The sequence below is a fragment of the Megalopta genalis genome, chromosome 1 (genome assembly GCF_051020955.1).
Source record: "Megalopta genalis isolate 19385.01 chromosome 1, iyMegGena1_principal, whole genome shotgun sequence".
In the NCBI taxonomy this organism is placed as follows: Eukaryota; Metazoa; Arthropoda; class Insecta; order Hymenoptera; family Halictidae; genus Megalopta; species Megalopta genalis.
Genome location: NC_135013.1, coordinates 45,890,619 through 45,911,225, shown reverse-complemented (window position 1 = coordinate 45,911,225; position 20,607 = coordinate 45,890,619). Strand labels below are relative to the sequence as shown.

General features: G+C 33.9%; 2 protein-coding genes and 3 long non-coding RNA genes across 6 annotated transcripts in view; 2 read left to right on the top strand and 3 right to left on the bottom strand.

Moving 5' to 3' along the window:
* LOC117229414 (uncharacterized) overlaps nucleotides 1–20,607 on the bottom strand; it is a 75,095-nt gene that overhangs the window by 14,781 nt on the left and 39,707 nt on the right. The window lies entirely within an intron of this gene.
* LOC117229393 (uncharacterized) lies at nucleotides 869–4,838 on the top strand. Its single transcript, XM_076528547.1, has 3 exons — nucleotides 869–3,276; nucleotides 3,348–3,591; nucleotides 3,685–4,838. Exons 1-3 carry the CDS (start codon nucleotides 3,211–3,213, stop codon nucleotides 3,690–3,692), a joined length of 318 nt encoding a protein of 105 aa, XP_076384662.1. The 5' UTR covers nucleotides 869–3,210; the 3' UTR covers nucleotides 3,693–4,838.
* On the bottom strand, nucleotides 5,177–11,909 carry LOC117229390 (uncharacterized). Of its 2 annotated transcripts, none has more exons than XM_076528545.1 (2): nucleotides 11,775–11,909; nucleotides 5,177–5,904 (listed from the first exon to the last, which is right to left on the bottom strand). In XM_076528545.1, exon 2 carries the CDS (start codon nucleotides 5,884–5,886, stop codon nucleotides 5,314–5,316), a length of 573 nt encoding a protein of 190 aa, XP_076384660.1. In that variant the 5' UTR covers nucleotides 5,887–5,904; nucleotides 11,775–11,909; the 3' UTR covers nucleotides 5,177–5,313. The 2 variants fall into 2 exon arrangements, with proteins under 2 accessions (XP_076384660.1, XP_076384661.1); XM_076528546.1 differs by lacking the exon at nucleotides 11,775–11,909 and adding an exon at nucleotides 7,809–7,948.
* Nucleotides 12,144–19,131, top strand: LOC143263805 (uncharacterized). Its single transcript, XR_013037130.1, has 6 exons — nucleotides 12,144–12,276; nucleotides 12,428–14,661; nucleotides 14,764–15,845; nucleotides 15,973–16,042; nucleotides 18,209–18,413; nucleotides 18,495–19,131. It is a non-coding gene; the product is annotated as an uncharacterized LOC143263805 (long non-coding RNA).
* Nucleotides 15,081–16,253, bottom strand: LOC117229394 (uncharacterized). The gene is made up of 2 exons (XR_004492541.2): nucleotides 15,961–16,253; nucleotides 15,081–15,878 (listed from the first exon to the last, which is right to left on the bottom strand). It is a non-coding gene; the product is annotated as an uncharacterized LOC117229394 (long non-coding RNA).

Below are 20,607 nucleotides of genomic sequence, written 5' to 3'. Positions count from 1 at the left end.
TTCCAGTGGTATATTAAAGAAATATTGTTTTCATTTCGTATTATACCAACTTTATCAAAGTGTAAACACGCTTGTGAAGTTAAATACCCTGTTTGTTTTTTATTTAAGATATAATTTTCATTGTATGTGTCACAAGATTTTCAATTATTTTGTTTTCAATTAGAGGTAGTTTAGTATAGTAATATCTGGAGGTTTTGATGATAAAATTATCAATTCCGTTATTGTTAGCACTATTGTATAATGTTTTATTATTATGATAATGTTTGTGTTCAGGTTTCGAAGTTCAATAAAAATTTAGGCATGCTCGTAGACCTTTACGCTCGAATATCTTATATTTTTTAATTACACATGTCCCAATGTTCCACAATATTGGTGTCACATAAGTTATTGTTGGTCTTATTAGTAATAAATATATGATTATTGTTGCTCTGTTTGTTACGGAATATGTTACTGTATGTTCTATATGCCTTGAATGCTTTTTCTAATTGTATGATGTGGTGTTGTGTTTCCTCTTAGAAAGTAAACGATACGATATCCTAAATATCTTACATTATTTTTATGTGTCACTATTTCTTTAATTATTTATACCAGTTTGTATACTGGTTATTTATCAGCTGTGTATACAATTATATCATTTGCATATGTTATTGTTATTATTATTGATATTACATAAATTTAATAAGCCACTGATATAAATTATGAAAAGTAATGGTGAGTTTACTGTGCCTTGTTCTAAGTTTTCGATGATGTTAAATGTGAGATTTGTCATATTGATACAAAATAACGCAATTTTTCATTTATTATCAAAAAGAAACCACAGAGAAAACAAAATGTTATGTGGAAAGAAGTTTCCGACCATGGTTCAACTAACTAGCTCTATGAATGTCTTAAGCGGAGGAAGCAAGCGCAAACACAAGTGCCTGTGAAAATGTAAACAAACGGTTATATTGCTATGGCATCTGAAATACAAAACATTTCAGTCAGTAGATAAATAAGATGGACGTGTGTGCCATCATGTAAGTCGTATTCAAACAATTTAAGGTTAACAGTAATCGAACTTCTCAAACAAGGTAATAATCAAAGAAATGTCGCAGAAATTATAGGATGTACTCAGAGTACGCTAAGTAATATAATAAAGGTGTAAGGAACGTGCAAATTGGACTGTGGAGGACTAGTGCAAAGTAATATTTAGCAATGAGTCTCGTGTTTGCCTTGGAGCAGTGAATGACAAAGGAAAATTTGTTTGGCAGTGATCTAACGAAAAATTTAATAAAGATTGCATGAATCATAAACAAAAATAACCATAATTTTATATGATATGGAGTTGTATCACAGAAAGGGAAGTGGGAAAACTATGCATTATGTACCAGAACGTGAACGCAGAAACATATTAATATATTAATATATTTTAGAAGATTTCTTAATTTCAAGCATAGAGGAATGGTTCGGAGATTCTTCAGATTTCATTTTTTAAGGTGACAATGTAAGCTGTCACCGCAGGAAATTAGTAAAAGATTATTTAGAGCAAAATCATATTAAAACATTGAAGTGACCTGCGAACAGCTCCAACTTGAACCCAATCGAGAACATATGGGCAAAATTAATAAAATTGATTTATGAGAAAAACTAAAGATTAAAGATATGCTGTACATGCTACTTCGACATGCAATACAATTGTCGTGGAAAGAAATTTTGTCTAGGGATTGTGAAAACTTAGCAGTGTCAATGCCCCCAATGCATTAAAAGTGTCATATGAGAACGTGATAATGTAACAAAATATTAATAATTCAATGATCAGAGACTTTTTTCCAACATTTGTACTGACCGGAAACTTTTTGCCACATAACATTTTGTTTTCTGTGTGGTTTCTCTTTGATAATAAGTGAAAGATTGTGTTACGTTATATTTGTTTACTTTATTTAGATCCCACTTACGTTCCTCATTCATCTTACCTGCATATAAGAATATTTTATAACTCGAAAAAATTGCAAATTGTATATTAGTATATATGATCGGAAACTACGAATAACTACTATTACGAATAAATTGAGGAGCTCCTCACGATAAAAATGACTCTAAACACGACATCATTCGGACGTTCTTTAAAAACATTATAATTTTTTCATAACATTAATTATCAATAAAAAAATCTCTGTTTGCACTTAAGTTTGAACTCATTTTTATCGGGAAAAGATCCTCAATTTAATCTTAATGCTTTTATGAAAGTATATTGAAAAATGTAAAAATTTTAATTTTCATTCGTGTGTGATTGTTCATCTGTTTACATTGTACATCGTTAGTCAATCGCTGGGTCTTTGACATTTGGGGCTCGATGGCCGGCAACGCGTTTATTCGATCCACCAAAATTGAATTGAAAATTTATTCGAAGCCTCCGAATAAAGATACAGATAAAAGATGAAAATTTTATTCAATAAATATGGTTCGAAATAAATTCTCATCAAATACAATTATTTATTCGATACTGGTCGAATAATGATATTTTGAATAATGATATTTGAGTTTTTTTTAGTACTTCAGTGTTTTGTCTTTTTTCACACATTTCTCTGGATACTAATCACCAAACTGTGATGTATTTCGCGACGAGAAGTCGTAAACTTACATAATTTAAAAAATATAAAGATCATCGAATTTTGATTAGTATTCAATTCAATTTTGATTAGTATTCAGAGAAATATATGAAAAAAGATAAAACACTGAATAAAAATTCAAATATTATTTGCACCCATGTCTACAGTATCCGATTTATTCGAACAAATTATTTCATCCATTTATTCGAACAAGCTATTCTATCTATTTATCCGAACAAACTATTACGTTTATTTATTCGGGCATTATACTATTATTCGAATCATAAAGCGAATATTTACTAACTGTTTTTGATTTTACATATTATAGTTTTATGAGGATATATTTTATACGAAGACATTGAAGATCAAGTCAATTAGCATACAGTGATCGAAATAATTTTCTTCGTGGAATAAACATGCGCTTAATATGCAGGTTTTCAGTTTGTATGTTATTGTTTATATTAATAAATAATTATTTTTCAGTTGGACTGCGGAACCTCTGCCAATACATATGGCGAAAAGCACGGTGAACCGTATAAGGCGTATAGAAAATTGGAAAATTGCTCGAAAGAGCGTAAAAATAAACAGCATAGTGTAAAGAATAGCGTTAATAATAAAATTTATGATTGGTTTTTGTAGATTTTTAGGGGTTCCTATTTTGGACAAAATCCTGCAGACACCGGATCAGGTGTCTATTACGAACTGTCTCATGCAGATGTGAAGATATTTTAGTCCATAACCGCGATTCTTAATTTCAAGCAAGTCGCGGATGATTATGGAGATTTGAGCAGACGGCAATATTTGAGTGACGGCGTCGGAGGAGAGGACAAGTGCCGACACCGCTGCAGCGGAGGCGTTCGCCGAGAGTATTTCAACAGAGAATCCAGGAAGAGACTTTTTCCTGGGAGTATATTTATAACATTGATAAAACCAGAATTTTGTGGGAATATATTTCCAGGAAAACGCTTGCCGGTTCCTCTGAAAGAAAGGTTTATGGTAAAAGGTCAGGAAGGATAGATTGACAATCGGGCTGTGCTAATGCCACGGGTGCGCACAAATTAAAGCCCTTGACAGTGAGCAAATTTAATAATTTCAGAGCTCTGAAATACCACCGCGTGGTCCTCCAGCAGGATGCTGTCGAAAATATGATCCTGCTACTGGATAATTGTACTGCACACGGGATCGACGGACAATCTGAAATGGACACTCAATTTGAAATTGTTGATATTTTTGATATTATTGATATTTTTGCCAAAATTAAGAACACTTACCGACACAAATTCTTGCAAAATTTTTTGCAGTCCGAGGATGATGTTGGAGGGAGGGAGGGGGAGAGAGAGAGAGAGAGAGCGAAACTACCTGGGATGGCAGCGGCCAGCATGTTGATGTGTATTACTACGAATATATTGTAATGCTAGGATAAAAACGATGACTTTATTATTTCTAATTTTTTATACATCAAAATTGTTTAGTATATTGGTCAGATTTTTCCAATTAAAATGATACCAAACACAACATTCTTTAGACCATACTTACTCATTATACGTTGCAAGTAACTTATTTTATTTGCGAAAAAAGTATTAGAAAAACCGATTCTTAACATATGAAATATTAAAGGCAACAAAGAAGGTACGTATGTCGTTCGAAAGAAAATATCAGTGAAGTTATGCTACTCGAGCCTATATTCGACAACGGTAAGAAGAGACTGTGGCTGAGTTAGATGCCGATAGGAAGAAGCCATGGCTGAGTTAGGTGACGGTAGCATAAGACATCGCTCGGTTCGACTGAGGACGAGTCTACGCGTTTGGCGGAGAGTGTAATGGAACACTTTTCTGTACGTTTTGCATGAACCCTGGAATTTTAAGAAGTCGAACATCGAGGAAGAACGACATTGTTTAGATATGAGATCCTCGAAACTCAGCGCCGATAGCACAACGGATCGCAGATGTGGCGACTAAGTACAAGGGCTGGAACCGAAGCCACGTTTTCTTATAAGGATGAAAGTCAACTTGTTACTCTTATTTCAATCGTTTTTACAACGTAACAACGGCAATATTCATAAAGCAATGAAGCAACTACCAAAGTAAAAGTCGCCCAACGTGCTAACTTTACCCTCATTGGGTATCTCTTATTAGAGAGTCTCTAAAATGATGCAGTCCCCGTAGATAGAGTGCTTCTACGCCATGTATGGTGAGAGAGATGAAGACGGAAAAGTATAGTATAACAAATAAACCTTAAATCCAGCAATTATTTTTGTGTGTGTTTTGTTGTGAATCCCACATATTATTACGCCATCGCAGAAGTCCACGCATCGAGACATTTATTGTTATTTATTTATATTATTATTTATTACAATTAAATTTAATTCTACCGATATCCTGTCTTGATCGCTAGGTGACCAGTTATCAACTGACGGCCCAACAGATTCGTAGTAACCTCTTCTATTATCTTTTTAGGGGTTGTTCGCCGCAGGACAGCCGATGTAATAATATTCTAAAAACAATATACCTACAAAAATAATATTAATGTCCATGGTTTTTACGTTGCGTGTCTCGCTCTAAACAGATGTGAATAGATTGGAGACCTAATTATGCATAACAGTAAGATTTTGTTATTTTTTATTCAATTATGAGGACTACAGAATTTTATTATGTGTAACGAATGTTGTTATTCTACAATTATTTATTCTATAAATTATTTACATAGTTTATTTGATTAAAGCATTTTATACAGAAAGCGCGGTTCTTTTGTCAGGGTTGAACCATAAAATTTCGCAGCCATCGTACATTGCGGGAGAAGAAATTGCTTCGTTACATAAATGAGGAAATTCGGCGAAGGTGCTTGGTGTAAGTTGACGCACATCGTCAGTAATTTGTGCGCTATTGGTAGACGGAACGAGGAACCACAGATTTCCAAATATAAATTCAGGACTGCTAACGAGATCCTCAACTACTTCTAACGGAAGCTTTCTTACCCATGTGGCATAATGCATTATATTGGATTCTGGTTCTGGTACAAATGATTTCACTTTCGTTGTATTAACATGTACGTAATATTGATGAGATTTCCTGACATCGTCACTTATCAAATCCATCAGTTGGTCCCCTTTACTGACTACAATCACATCACGCTCTTTCAGAATGTCGCAAACTATTTGCGCTGACTTTTCTTTCCATTCATCTGCACTACATTCGGATTGAACACGGAAAGATATAATAGATTGGTTCTGACTATTAAAGATAGTTTTCTTTGTGACACCAGATGTTCTTTCATTATACTCTTCGCCGAACGATGACATTTTTATGTTAGACAATTTCTATAAATAAAAGAGTTCATTGATTACAAAACAAATGAAATAAGCATATCGAATTTTATACACCGCACACAGATTCACTTTTACTCTTTATAATTTTATTGTTAAAGTAAACACTACATAAATAACACTGTCCGACACGATTTTTGAGTTCCTATAGCCACTATGAAATTCTTATAGAGTTTCACTCCCTGAATAAGAATCCGAAAACCGAATTGCTCCATCACCCTCAGTTTTTTAAATAAACGAACTTTTGAAAAAACTCAAAATTTTCGACAAAAATGAGATATTGCATGAAAAGTACAAACGTTAGAAAGTTCTAATTGGTGTTAAAAGATAGAGGAGAGTTTCCCGAATACAGTGGCATGAAATTTATTAATTGGTTTTGGTCCTAAATAGCAATAAATTAATGTCAAAGTTTAAAAAAGTGTCGACGTGCACAGTTTCTTCGCAATATTTTTGTATTTTTACGAAAAGTTTTTTGTACAGCACGAAAACTCTACCCAGGATCGGATTCTGTAAACATTTCTGAAGAAGAAACGGTCCGGTAAAAGTGTCGGAACTATATACATTTCGAGTAGATCGAGAAAATGTTCGACAGCAACATGTACACGACGTTTTGCCGCCATGAGCTTCGCTGCTCGCTTCTCTCTGTCCGACAGGGCCGAGCTACGCGTAATCAACATCCAATAGGGCACCCACTTTTCGTAAATAATATTTGAATTTTTTTTAGTACTTCAATGTTCTGTTTTTTTTTACATATTTCTGTGGATAATAATCACCAAACTGTGATATATTGCACACAAAAAATCACACCAGAGTATTTGGGGTTGGTAACAAAAGTATTCTAACACTAGTATAATTTTGACTTCTACGCCATATAATTAAATAAATATTTAAACATATATTTAACGATATGTTTCAAGATGTTTAACGTTTTGAAAATGATTATTTATTTATGATCGTATTATCGTTATAATTTAAATGATAACTGTATACATGATATGCTTGTAATTCGAACAAATTCAGAATAAAATGAATAGTTTTTGTTCATTATTTTTCTTTTATTATTTCTCCATTTTTAATTTATGATTCACAGTTTGGTGATTATTATCCATAAAAATATGTAAAAGAAGACAGCACATTGAAGTACTGAAAAAAATGGCCCCACACTCTAAGTGAGTGTCCCATTGGATCCCTCCATCGGTGTTGATTACCCATAGCTTCGGCCCTGTCGGACAGAGAGAAGCGAGCAGCGAAGCACATTGCGGCAAAACATCGTGTACATGTTGCCGACGAACATTTTCTCGACCTACTCAAAATGTATATAGTTCCGACACTTTTACCGGACCGTTTCTTCTTCAGAAATGTCTACAGAATCCGATCCTGGGTAGAGTTTTCGTGCTGTACAAAAAACTTTTCGTAAAAATACAAAAATATTGCGAAGAAACTGTGCACGTCGACACTTTTTTAAACTTTGACATTAATTTATTGCTATTTAGGACCAAAACCAATTAATAAATTTCATGCCACTGTATTCGGGAAACTCTCCTCTATCTTTTAACACCAATTAGAACTTTCTAACGTTTGTACTTTTCATGCAATATCTCATTTTTGTCGAAAATTTTGAGTTTTTTCAAAAGTTCGTTTATTTAAAAAACTGAGGGTGATGGAGCAATTCGGTTTTCGGATTCTTATTCAGGGAGTGAAACTCTATAAGAATTTCATAGTGGCTATAGGAACCCAGAAAAAAAGTTTGATTTTGTCGGACAATGTAATCAGGTAAACTTCAGAAAGAGACATATCGCTGAACTGTTCGGGTTTGGCCATGCTTGATCGACAACGATGCCATTGGGAGGGACAGGGCCTGCCATCTGTGAGTGAAGACATTACTCAATTGCACCAACCTCTTTGTTTTGCACGGGAGACCGTCTTTGGGTGATGTGCTCACGTAACGAGTGCCAGGCATCCTGCTCTCGCCTGGTCGTAACCGTAGCGGTCAGCCTCACTCACACTCTTCGTTACGAATGTACGGAAATCCCAGTACGTACCGTGTCATTCGAGCTATTACAGAATTCACAAGTATAATACCTTGTGCATTTGCTACTGCGATAATATCTTTATTGTTACTTTTGTTACATTGGTTTTTATCATTATCGAATCGTTAAGTTTATTGTGATTTATTATACAAGTGAATTATTTTATTATACGGTTCATTTAGTGCGCAAACAGTTTACACACAATTATTCTCAAGCGAGCTCGTTGAATCCTTTTGTTTCTACTTTCGCGATACAGAGAACTTCCTTGCATCGTGCCGTTGCAAACGGCATTTGACGGCGGAAGGGGGGGGGGTCACAAATATAAAATATTCGCTTCGGACATTTAGTAGTTTTCAAAGTATTAATGAAGAACCTAAGCTACCATCGCAATGAATCTTGCAAATACCTATGCGTCTATAGCGACGTGTAGGTCAGCAGAAGCCTCTGACTTTTCATGGCAGCTACTATGATGGGTAAACTTCCGAAAAAGGAATCTACTTTATAGAAAACAGAGAGCTTAATTTCAGTGATTTCAGAGATACTTAATATTGTTGAAGTGAGAATCGTTAGAGTGGATCGATCGCTCCGCTCGTTCGAAAAATAATCTAACCCAGACCTAACCTAACAAAGTGCTTAGATACGACCACAAGGAAGATACATGTTTAAAAACGTCTGGATCAGCGTCATTTAGTAAATCAGAGTTGTCTATATGCAAAGCTTTCAAGATATAGCATTCAAAGTTTTTTGTAAATATCGCAAAAACTACAAAATGTCCGTAGCTAGAATTTTATATTTAGGACACTCCCCCCTCATGTATACACCATTCAAATGCCATCTTGATTGCGATCTGCGATAGGTCCCTTTCGGAAGTATTGCCAAAATCTGTGTATATATGTATTATTTTTGATATGTTTACGATAATATGATGCATTGACTGACATTTAAAGTCACACACGTAGAAATTCACCCGATTTTCATTTATAAAACGTGATAATTGTGGGAAATTGCTAAAACGCGTATATAGACGTGTAGTTTAATACTTCTTGATTTAATATACAACAACAGTACAACAAAATTTTCAATAATTATTAGTAGTCAGTAAAAGTCGTACACTGTTGGTAACAGAGATAGGCACTTTTCATTTGAAATAAATATAACAAATGAAAACGACAAATACTTGTCTCAAATAAGATAACAAATAAGTTCATTTGAAATAAGCATACATAGAAATAAATTCTGAAATATTATTTGAGAAATAATTTACTTGCAAGTAATATCATTATTAAATAACTCCTACACAAACTTCTTTTGACCGAAATGACTTTTCTATGCGAAACTGGCCAGTGTTTTTCGTTAATTACTCGTAAACAAAGCTGTGAATTGCATTTTCGCTAAGGAAAACGTTACTTCAAATGACCTCAGGAACCTCTTTTTTCAAAAATTTTATTTAAAAATTATTTGAAATGACAGAAAAAAAATAAAAAACTCATGTGTTTTTTATAATAATCACACTTGTGTGTACCAGTTCGTGTTACTTTCAATAATTTTATTAGCGGATGAACTTACGTAACAAATTTATTGCTCTGCAAATACACGATTTTATGGCTAAAATGCAAAGTATACTTTTACATTCTACTAAATAGTTTTAATTTATTGTGTTAACACATTTTTCAAAAAATATAACTGTATTGTTGAAGACGTACCATTTTAAAGAATGATGTTTTTTGCTTGCTCTGTTATTAATTTCAAGACGTAAGCGTAATTTACTAAGTATGATACAGCTATACGAGTGTAATAAGTATTTCTTTAACTTTTATTGTATATAATCAAATGGCGTATGTTATTTCGTTGCAAATTTATAAATCAGGAAATCATTTCGATACGGAGGGTGTATAAACTACAAAAATAAAAATTTCGTCTAGGATGACGTTCCACTGGTTTCCTAAAATATTTAAGTTAATATTAATATGAAAAATATATTTATATTTATATTTTAGACCTGAGTCTAGCACGTAGATATATCACGAGCCTAAGTGATAAAGTTTTCGCTTATTAATATTAATATAATATTAGTATTAGTATAATAATATCATATTAAATTAAATTTTAACTGAAATTATTAATCGGTGTAAAAGTACAATCAAAAGTATTACAAAAGGAGGCAAGGAAGATAAAAAACTGAATGCAACCAATGAGAGATGGATTATTTGAAAAATTAAAGAAAATCCGATAATAAGTGCTCCCAAATTGGCATCAGATGTTCAAAATTTTTTTAATACAGCAGCAAGTGAATCGATCATTAAAAGAGTATTAAGAAGAAAAAATTATCATGGTAGAATTGCACGGTAGAAGCCATCGATAAGTTTGTAGAATAAAAAGAGGAGACGCGAATTTGCAAGAGAATAAATAAAAAAAGATTTTACTTTTTGCAAAACCCTAATTTTCATTCAAAATTTAATCCATATTTAACATTTGTGCTTATTTGGAAAATGATATCGAGAAAGCCAAATACAGCAATAAACATTAAGCATCTTCAATCTGCGGTTAATTTGGCGGTGGATTTGAAATGGTGTGGGGCCACATATCGGCGTCCGATGTTGGGAATTTAGTGTTTATCAATAATACGGGGTATTCCAAAATTATGACATTTCCGGATTGGATTGCGAGACATTTTTGGGACACCCTGTATATTAAAAATTAACTTAAAGCAGAGTGCAGGAAAAATGGGGCTTTTAAAGAATTTTAAATTTTACGCCGACGATCCAAAGCATAATTCTTACGTGGCAAGAGGTTACTTATTGTATAAAGTTCTTCAAATATCTCCCCAATTGCCGGATATTAACATGATAGAACATGTGTGGAATAAATTGGAAAGCAAAATACGATTACATAATATTACTGAGGAGGTGGGATCGGCAACGGGAAGAAAGAATCGAACCCGGTTACAATCGGACTACTTTTATTTACAAATGACGCCGGAACAAAACTCGCGATGCTCGCGTACCGTTCCCGACGAGGGTTCTTACTGAACTAGCCATTCGCTCACCGATGCATCCCATCCAGATCATTCTTTCTCATTCTCACGGTTCGCTTTCACTCTATCCTGACTAGACGCATTCATTCTACGCGACACTCAAACCAATCGTCTAGACATTCGCTCGACGCTAACGCACAGCATGCAGCCCGGTCCATTCGTCCAAACATCCTTTCGCCTTAAAACTAAACACATGGCGGGGACGTGGCGCCGGCTTGTCGCCGCCACATTACAAATAAAGAAAGTCCAAAGAAAGTTTTACAAGAAGAATGGTAAAAAATAATCATCTCTCTGTCATCTGAACAAAATTCGAGTCGTTTAGTCCAGTTCTGAAAAAGTTATTGCGTTTTCAAAGTTGTCCGAACATTAATGGTAATACAGTAATTCCCATTAATGTCCGGATAACTTTTGAAACGCAATAACTTTTTCAGAACTGGACTAAACGACTCGAATTTTCTTTTTAGATGATAGAGGATCCAGTCTACTACACCATAACTAGAATGTTTTTTTAAAATTTTGCTATTGCTTGGAATGTCAACAAAAAATAAAAATTCATGTTAGCTATCCTATATTTTTTTCATGTTTTTCTATGAGGAATCATCCGCCCGCTTCTACATATCTTTCAGGGATACCCTGTATATGTGTTTCACAATTATCACGTTTTATAAATGAAAATCAGCTGAATTCCCAGGTGCACGATTTTAAGTGATAGTCACTGTACATGTCGAATAGAAGTGAAAAGAAGGAAAATATATGGAAATTGGACATTAGAATATTTTTTAAAAAATTCTTAAGCTTACAGTCGCAAAGGTGTCTTGAGTAATTTCACTGGTCGATGTGAAGTTATATTCCGAACTGCGACATTCTTGAAGAAGTTATATTCCGAATGCGACATTCACTCCGACTAATCTAATCTATTTCTGTTATTGTACCGCAATTGCGGTCCGAAGGACTAGTTTAGATGATATACTTATTGATATATCACATATGTACTTTGTTAATCTTCACTGTAGAGCTTGCTTAAAAATTTCACATGGTACACACGAGGTGTCACGCACGCTAGAAAATTAAAACGGCTGCCACGGTTAAATTACTAGCAGATTGAATTTTCGCTAAGGAAAAAGTTACTATAAATGACCTCAGGTACCTCCCATTTTCGGCTGTTAAAATATTTATGGAACATCCTGTATAATTCTTAAAAAAACATCGCTGCGTCGCATACTGGGCCACATAAAATAATCAGCTGTTTACGCCTATTATAGCATCATTTCAAAACATAAAGACCACGTTATGTAGGTATAGGTTATACCTATCTCGCTTGACGTCAGCTGTAATGTTATTGAGTAAAAAATATACAGCGATAAATAAATAATCAAGCTGACATCATTCTTTTTATTAAAAAAGAAATTTCTTTCTGTCACATCATCGGATAATTAAGAACTGGTTAATTTAGATTTTTTACGTAAATTTAACAATCGATAACTCTTGAAGTAATGGATTTTATTATACAGGGTGTCCCAAAAATGTTTTGCATTACGGAAATGGGGAGTAGCTAAGGTCATTCTAAGTAAGTCTTAAAATTATCACTGTTTTTCCGCGTATTTGATGTTCGCGGTTCCCTACGACTTTTCAAGATGCTAGGGATAATAAGCTGAGTTTCTTTTCTTTAATTTGGAATATATTTGAACATTCAGCTTCACATCGATACAGAGTATAGTTTTTAGAGAGTAGACTATTCCGTGTTCGGGTTGATGGTAGAATGACTGTTGTGTGTTGTGTGTTCTCGGAGGTAAATTCGGTGTGGGTGTGTTCTAAATTTGAGACAGTCGGATTCGTGGATTGTTCAATTCTTGCGAGGAGTGAGGGAAACGATCGCCCTGACTGATTGGATTGCAAAATTAGGAAAGTGACCGCCTCAAAGTAAGGGTCCCCCGCAGGTAATGCTCGTGCCCTCGGGTGACGCCCGCGAAGGAATCCGAGTGTCCCAAGGATAAGCCGTAGCAAACAATGATCCGGAAAATGCCTCTTCTCGGCGGAACATGCATATCGTAAAAAACGACTAGGAATGACATTTGGTGACCAACTGTGGATCATAAAAGAAATACTTGAATAGAAGACGGAAATGGCTTTCAACGAAATTGCTTACTACGGGTGTTCTGGCATTTCGATTGCTTCGTCCAAAATACGCTATTTCCTAGGGCCTTCGGTTCCTGGGTTATCCACATCTGGCAATTTTCCTCTTCCCAGGGACGGACGTGGATGGTCAATAATGTTTGACTCGAGGACAACATTTTTCCTCGCTTGATTTATAGGGGTTCCGTCATACAACGGAACAATCACTGTTACGTATTAAAGAAATCCGGAAAGTTTACGCTCCGTAACTTGTTCATTACTTCGAACACAGCCCGAATCCGTCGCGACCTTCTGCCAAAACCACGTGCAGCTGGCTCTCGAAGTTCCCACGTTCGCCTCGCATTGGTCACTGTTTTTCGATAATAACTCGAAAACAAAGCCGCGGATTGCATTTTCGAGTTTCCTTACTGGATCTCAATTTCTGTTCTGTATACGCTTCACAGAAGCCTAACAACGTATAATGAAAAGGGTGCAAGTGATTGGCGATAACTTTTAACAGATATTTTTAGTCCAGACAAATGACCCGATGTTCAAAGTACGGAGTTCTAGCCTTTGCCATGATAACATTGGTGGGAGTAGGTTCCCTGTATTCCATCGCAAGTATAATTCCTTCTATTTGGATTTCTTCTAGCTATCTCTTAGATTACGGACCTCTTGGAAAATACCGGATAATGCCATAATCAATCATAGATAAGATGAGAGGTTCATGTATGTGAGTAGAAGTGTTTGCGGGCTACATTCTTATCATGTTGCTCTAAAAAATCTGATTATTTTAAGAGATTTATCGCAGATCTTGATAATGTGTGGCGTATGACTTTTATATAAAATATTGAAGTCAATATACTGGGTGTCCTAAAATTATCGTATTTCCTGAGGTCATCTTAAGTACAATAATTTCTCCCTAAATGTCGCTGGGTCGGAATTGTGATTGCCGACATTTCGCGCGCGCGCGAGAGAGAGAGGCCTTAACTTTTTCGTTCCTAAATTTATATGTATTGAAATTTTTTTAATATAGTGGTCGGATTTTCCCAATTAAAATGATACCAAGCACGACGTGCTTTAAACCGTGTATATTCATTACACGTAGCAAGTAACTTATTTTATTTGCGAAAAAGGCATTTGAAATACCGTTTTTTAACATTTGAAATATTAAAGGCAACTTCAAAGAAGGTATGTATGTCGTTCGAAAGAAAATATCAGTGAAGTTATGCTATCCAGGTCTATGTTCGACTGCCAATCGGAGAAGACATGGCTCAATTCGACGATATTCTGAGAAGACGTGACTCAATTCGACGACATTCGGAGAAGACATGACTCAATTCGATGACATTCGGAGAAGACATGCCTTCGACGGAGACACGGTGGAAAGAGCCTACGCGTTTGACGGATCGTACGAATGAACAGTTTACTCTACTTTTTCCATCAACCCGGGAATTTAAAATCAGATGATCTTTCATGGGATTGTGAATAATGAATTACGTAGGGCCTTCGAGACAATGACACGCATGCTGCAGGGATTAAAATTATTTATCTTGGACAAGGAAAATTAAATAAGTAAGTACGTATTCATACAATGGTAAAAATTTGCAGTCAAAATTTCAATATGAATTATTCATAAATTAATTTTTTTTTACATTATTTGTTTTTACGAAATAGAAGAATACCATCACCGTAGGTCACGATACTACACGATTCTAAGGATGACACACCACAAAATAATTCAGTATAGAATATCATTTTTCACGTATCTAATTAGTTTATATGCATAATTATGTATAATATCAATGCAGCTTTTTAACGTATACATAATTATGATGACACTTGTGGTGAATAGATTACTTTAGCGTATATTAGAAATATGCTATACAGTTATTATTTATACGTATAACAATGTATTTTTCTTATATAGTCACAACGATAATGAAATAAAACGAATTACATAATAAATATTAAATAAATAAATGTAATCGAAATTATATCGTGTTTCATTTTATTTGAATTAGAAATATTTATACAAATTATATCATGTCAATCAATCAGTTTTAAAATGTTAGAATTGAAAAAGGTTATGTCATTGTATTATGAGTTGTCTTCCGGGAATTCGAGTCAAAGGAGCCGCGTCGTGTGTCGCAGCATACGTGTACACCGAGTCCGTCGAATCTTAGCATTGGCGTAGCGTGAAAATCGATAAATTACAGGGCCGTATCAGTGGCACGGCATCATTCGTGGCATACCAAGATTAAGTCATTTAAGGTGACATTGCAGTAACTTATTCCTCAGCGAAAATACAAACCGCGGCTTTGTTTACGAGTTATTAACTAATAAAAGGCAAGCGCGCGAACTGCAAGGTAGTCCAGCGAACGAGAGGCACGCGGCTACGACCGTGGAGCGCAAAGGCTTCGAGCCGCGTTCGAAGCAATGAACAAGTCACGGAACGTGAACATACCGATTATTTTTTTTAACTACGTAATAGTGATATTTTTATGAAAAACGTTGTTCACTCTTAGTTTAGAATGTCTGAAAAATATTTACTAATTTTTTGGAGTCGAAGTAGTAGGTAGTTTAATTGTGGGTTTGGGTAATAGAGAGAATTGTATTTTATTCGAGCATTGATGTTCCCACTTCTGGACTAAATAAGGTTCTAGTGAATTCGAGGCCCAAAAAAGGGCCGTTATCATTAATTTGCAGGAGCACGACGTTGCCTGGTTCCCACCGATACTTGAAGTAGATTCTAGAAGGTAAGGTTGGACTTTTGAGACCCATGCTGATATCTGTAACGTATAAAAGATCAATATACTTGATACCGATCCTTTAATTTGTGTTTAATGTGTTTATTAAAATAAATACTTCGACCTTTTTTATCAGTGGAGATGGGTCCTGAACAAAACTGCAGTACTGACTCCGGGAAGCTTGACGCCGGCCCAGCTTTTCTGGGGTACGTTTCCATCGGGCACTCTATGATGTTGTCAGTGTAGTATACCACTGAATCATTGACCACTCACGCTTGGTCGCCCTCTAATTGCTCTAGTACCACCTATCTTTTAAAATAAAATTAGTTTGATATCCATCATCATTCAATATTAGTGTTAATACATGAGTTTATACAGTAGAACCTCCTATATTTAAGTTGATATAATGACAAAGATGTCTAAAAAGAAATTCTTGGACTTAAGAATGATTGCATTTCTAACATTAAAGTTGATTTATTTAAATAAAGATCATCAAGATTGACATGTTACCTGCATATTTATGGATTTTATATCTTTTTAATGACTAAACTCTTAATACAGTAAATTTTCCCCAATTGTTGCTCAGCTTGTAAATATAAATGGACAACTTGGGAAGAGGGAATACGATTATTCAAGCTCGTGGCTCGTTTTTCATAGTTAAGGTTATGTCGATTGTCAGCAACTATAAAAATGAGGCACGAGATCCGAATAATCGTATCCCTTCTTCCCAAGTTGTCCATATGTCTTTTCAAGCTGAGCGACAATTGAAGAATTTACTGTGCTTAGTGATGGGAGACATGGATTGATGATTTACATTATCACAAATGATGTACGCATAAAAAGACATTATCACCATTATCTTTAAACACATCAATAGCCCTGTAAAAAGTTATATTTAATTATTTTGTAATAGTTATTTAACTTTGGGATGACAAGTTTAAATTTGCTTTCAACATTCAAAAACTTTTCATTTATATTTACTATTCAAATCTCTTACGTAAATAACTGAATGATTGTTACATATGTATATTGCATACGTCTATTTTATTTATTTTATTCTCATCTTAAAACCTGAAAAGAAGAAAAATCTATACTGTGTCAGAATGGAGCTGGTTTATAGATAAGAAATATGTACAAAGTCTTCTTGTATAAAATAACCTCGAAGTACAGCATAAATTCTCATGTTATATGAATAACATATAGTTACTAAGTTGATAATATCCTTCTGCTACAAGTAGGCTGTCATTACGTTAAAAGCCTTTTCGGAGAATTATTTTTCAAAGTATTAATTACTAACATTGTTGGTATCACTACCTTTTGAAATTAAATCTTTCAAATATAAAGTGAACTTTTCTAATGAATTTGTACGAAAAATACGCATTTATGATTATTAAATTTTTAGACTAATTAAAAGGAGAACAGTTCATTTTCTATTTAATGTGTAACTTTTTGACATATGTAATAAGCAAATTAAAAACTAAAATACTTTGATTTAAAGTAAATATTTGTAGTTTTCAATAATGAGAATGGAACAACTTGGCGGTGGTAACGGGTTTACGATCGTAATTAGGAAAACTTATAGATTGGAAAAATTTGGCTGGGGTTTACCTTAATTTATGTGAATAATGCACGGCTGAAATGAGCTTTCCTTCTCCATCTTTTTCATAACTATAGAATCTTTATAAGGTACATATATGTATAATAAAAAAGAATTTTACAAGATGTACAAACATGTTCGTCGTACGTTTCTTAAAAGCTCCTATGCTTGTAGATTTCATTTGAATCACATTAAAAATATAAGCGACGAATTATTAAGTCAATTAAGAAGACTTTTATTACAAAGAATAGAAAATAATTAGCTTTCAGAAAAATGTGGATTAACAAAATGTGTATTACATATATAAATGTGTATTAACCATATTTCTTCATATTTATTTAAATACTTAGGCAAAGGAATGCAATAAATCACATTTTTTTTATCTAGAAACGTAGGATAGTATAATTTGTACATTACTACTACTATTAATATTGCCAAGGAACGTTTATTAAATATTATAATATTTTTGTCAATTACGACAAAACAGCTTCTTTGCTGTGCATGACGCATACACTCGTCATGAAGAAATGACAATTTTTGTATTACTTAAAATGTAATTTTACCATTTGTCACATACATTAAAATCATTTTAATACGTAATACGTTTCAATTTACTAAAAAATGTATTTTTGTAATTGTCGACGAATTACTTCATTTGACTCTAGGTCACAATGATATGGTTGAAGTGATTATATCAATAGTACAGCTATTTATGTCGTAGTACTGTACATATTAAATTAATATTTGAAGTAACACACGTCTTTCGAATTTTCAGTATAGCGAAATAATCTACGTATAAACGCAGAAATCAAAGTTCACCCATGTTTGGAAGTTGAAGGATTGCGTTTGAAGGAATTCGTTGTAAATATATCTCGCACGTACGAGCGCTGGACAGAATACGGGACAAAAAAAAACGAAACAATGATATTTGTCTTACTAACCAACAGAATTTGAAGAACTTCGTGCGATAAATTCTCAATGTAAGCATTCTGAGAAATGAAAAATTGCAAATCATGCAACGTTTATCTTTCTAATAAAATTGATTTCTGGACCGATTAAAGAAACTATAGGAAAAATATACATGGTGTGCCAAAATGATCGTATTTCCGAAAAATGAGATGTTCCTGAGGTCATTTGAAGCAACTTTTTCCTTAGCGAAAATGCAATCTGCGGCTTTGTTTACGAGTTATTAATGAAAAACAGTGACCAATGCGAGGCGAACGTGGGAACTTCGAGAGCCAGCTGCACGTGACTTTGGCATAAGGTCGCCACGGATTCAGCCTGTGTTCGAAGTAATAAACAAGTTACGGAGCGTGAATTTCCCGAATTTTTTTTACTACGTAACAGTGATATTTTTAAGAAAAACTCTGTTCATCCTTACTTCAGATTGTCTGAAGAATATTTACTAATTTTTCGGACCCAAAATAGTATGTAGTTTAATCGTGACAGTCGTTATAATTTTTTGGTGTGCATGATACCTCATGTGTATCATATGAAATTTTTATACGATATGTGCAGTGGAGATTAACAATAAGTAATCCTGTCGAATTACGTAAATGACACTTTAATTTAAATAATTTCGTATTCGAATAGAATGTAACGAATAATTCGCAAAGCTATTTTATTGATATTGTATAACTCCGTTAAAAAGTGTAAAGGATTGGTTTGTATAAGAAATGTGAAAAATATTCTTAATAAGGTTATTTATTATTAATAAGGGTTATAACCTGCCGGTAATGTCCCTCTGTTCGTCACCGTCGTATACAGATCAGCTGTAGAGTTGATTATACATTGTACGAGGTCAATGCATTATCCTCCTACACAAATTTCCGAGCATGAAGTGGATTTACAACTAAATGGATGAGATTCCTATTGATAATATTCTTCATATTTATCTAACAACAAATCCCTTACGTCCTTTGATTCGAAAAAAATATCAAGGTATATTTAATGCGAAAAAAGTCTCGTAACGTTCGACCAGCGCACCAATAAAAGGAACCCGCTCGCAGGCCACGAGGCATATCGCAACGGATGTCGATATGCAAATTACGATGACGCTCACGATTGCGATTTATGAACACGGCTGCGAACACGATCATGATTACGGTCTACGATACGGATAACGATACGAGATTACAATATTGTTACTCTATTAATTCCTGGTTCGACCACAAGGATGAGATTTTTTCGCTTTTGGAAGCTTTAATCAAGAACGCTACAGAACTCAAATTGAAAAAATATAAACAGAAAATTTTGAAGAAATAACACATTTAATGGCAAGTGTAAACGCTCTGAGAGTGTAAATATTAAAAGGATTTTCAAGGACGAAATTCACAAGAGAAGTTGAGATGTTATTGAAATTTATAAGAAAAAATGATTGGACAGAACTCATTTTACTGATAGTTTCATTTGTTATAGATACGAAAACTAATCGTCTAACGCATGTAACTTGTGCATAGTGTCTGCTCTCTACAGAACATAAATGGAGTTTAATATAAAAATTTTGTGTTTAATCGTGAAATCCTGTAAATCTTAGGGCACATAAAACGTTAAATATATTCAATATATCTGTAGATATTATACAATCAGGAAAATAATTTCTATAAGCAGTTGATTTGAGCCTTTTAATTATAAAATTAAATCACTGCACGAGTGCGCGTATAGCTATGCAGATGCAAGATTTATGCAGATATCAAAACTGTCACAGTTTATTCATGCATTTAGACTCATTAGTGAAAATTGAACATTTTGTACATGCTTCATTCCTACTGCATATTATAGATATTTTACTATGAGTACCATAAAATAGTAACATCGCTTTAAATTAGAGCTATGTAGCTCTATTTTCGTAAATAACTTTTCGTACAAAAAATGCATTGATGCTAGGATTGCTAAATCTATTCCTATAATTACCCTGTCTGTGGTGAAACACCTGCTTTAATTCCTAAGTTATCATTTAATGTTGCACTAAAATAAAAGCAAAATATCGTATTAGTGTTTATCCTAAACACGTGAAAACAATATAATATGCTGAAATGATGGTCCTATTATTTTATGCATTAACTAAGAAGAAAATACAATATACAGGGTGTCCTATAATTATGTTAATACCCGAAAAGGGGTGATTCCTGAGGTCATTTGAAGTAATTTTTTTTTCTTTTTTGAAAAACACGG

Coding starts and splice junctions, on each gene's coding strand:
- LOC117229390 (XM_076528545.1), bottom strand. CDS start 5,886: ATGTCATCGTTCGGCGAAGAGTATAATGAAAGAACATCTGGTGTCACA.
- LOC117229393 (XM_076528547.1), top strand. CDS start 3,211: ATGATTGGTTTTTGTAGATTTTTAGGGGTTCCTATTTTGGACAAAATC. Junction 3,277..3,347: donor TCCTGCAGACACCGGATCAG/GTGTCTATTACG, acceptor CTTAATTTCAAG/CAAGTCGCGGATGATTATGG.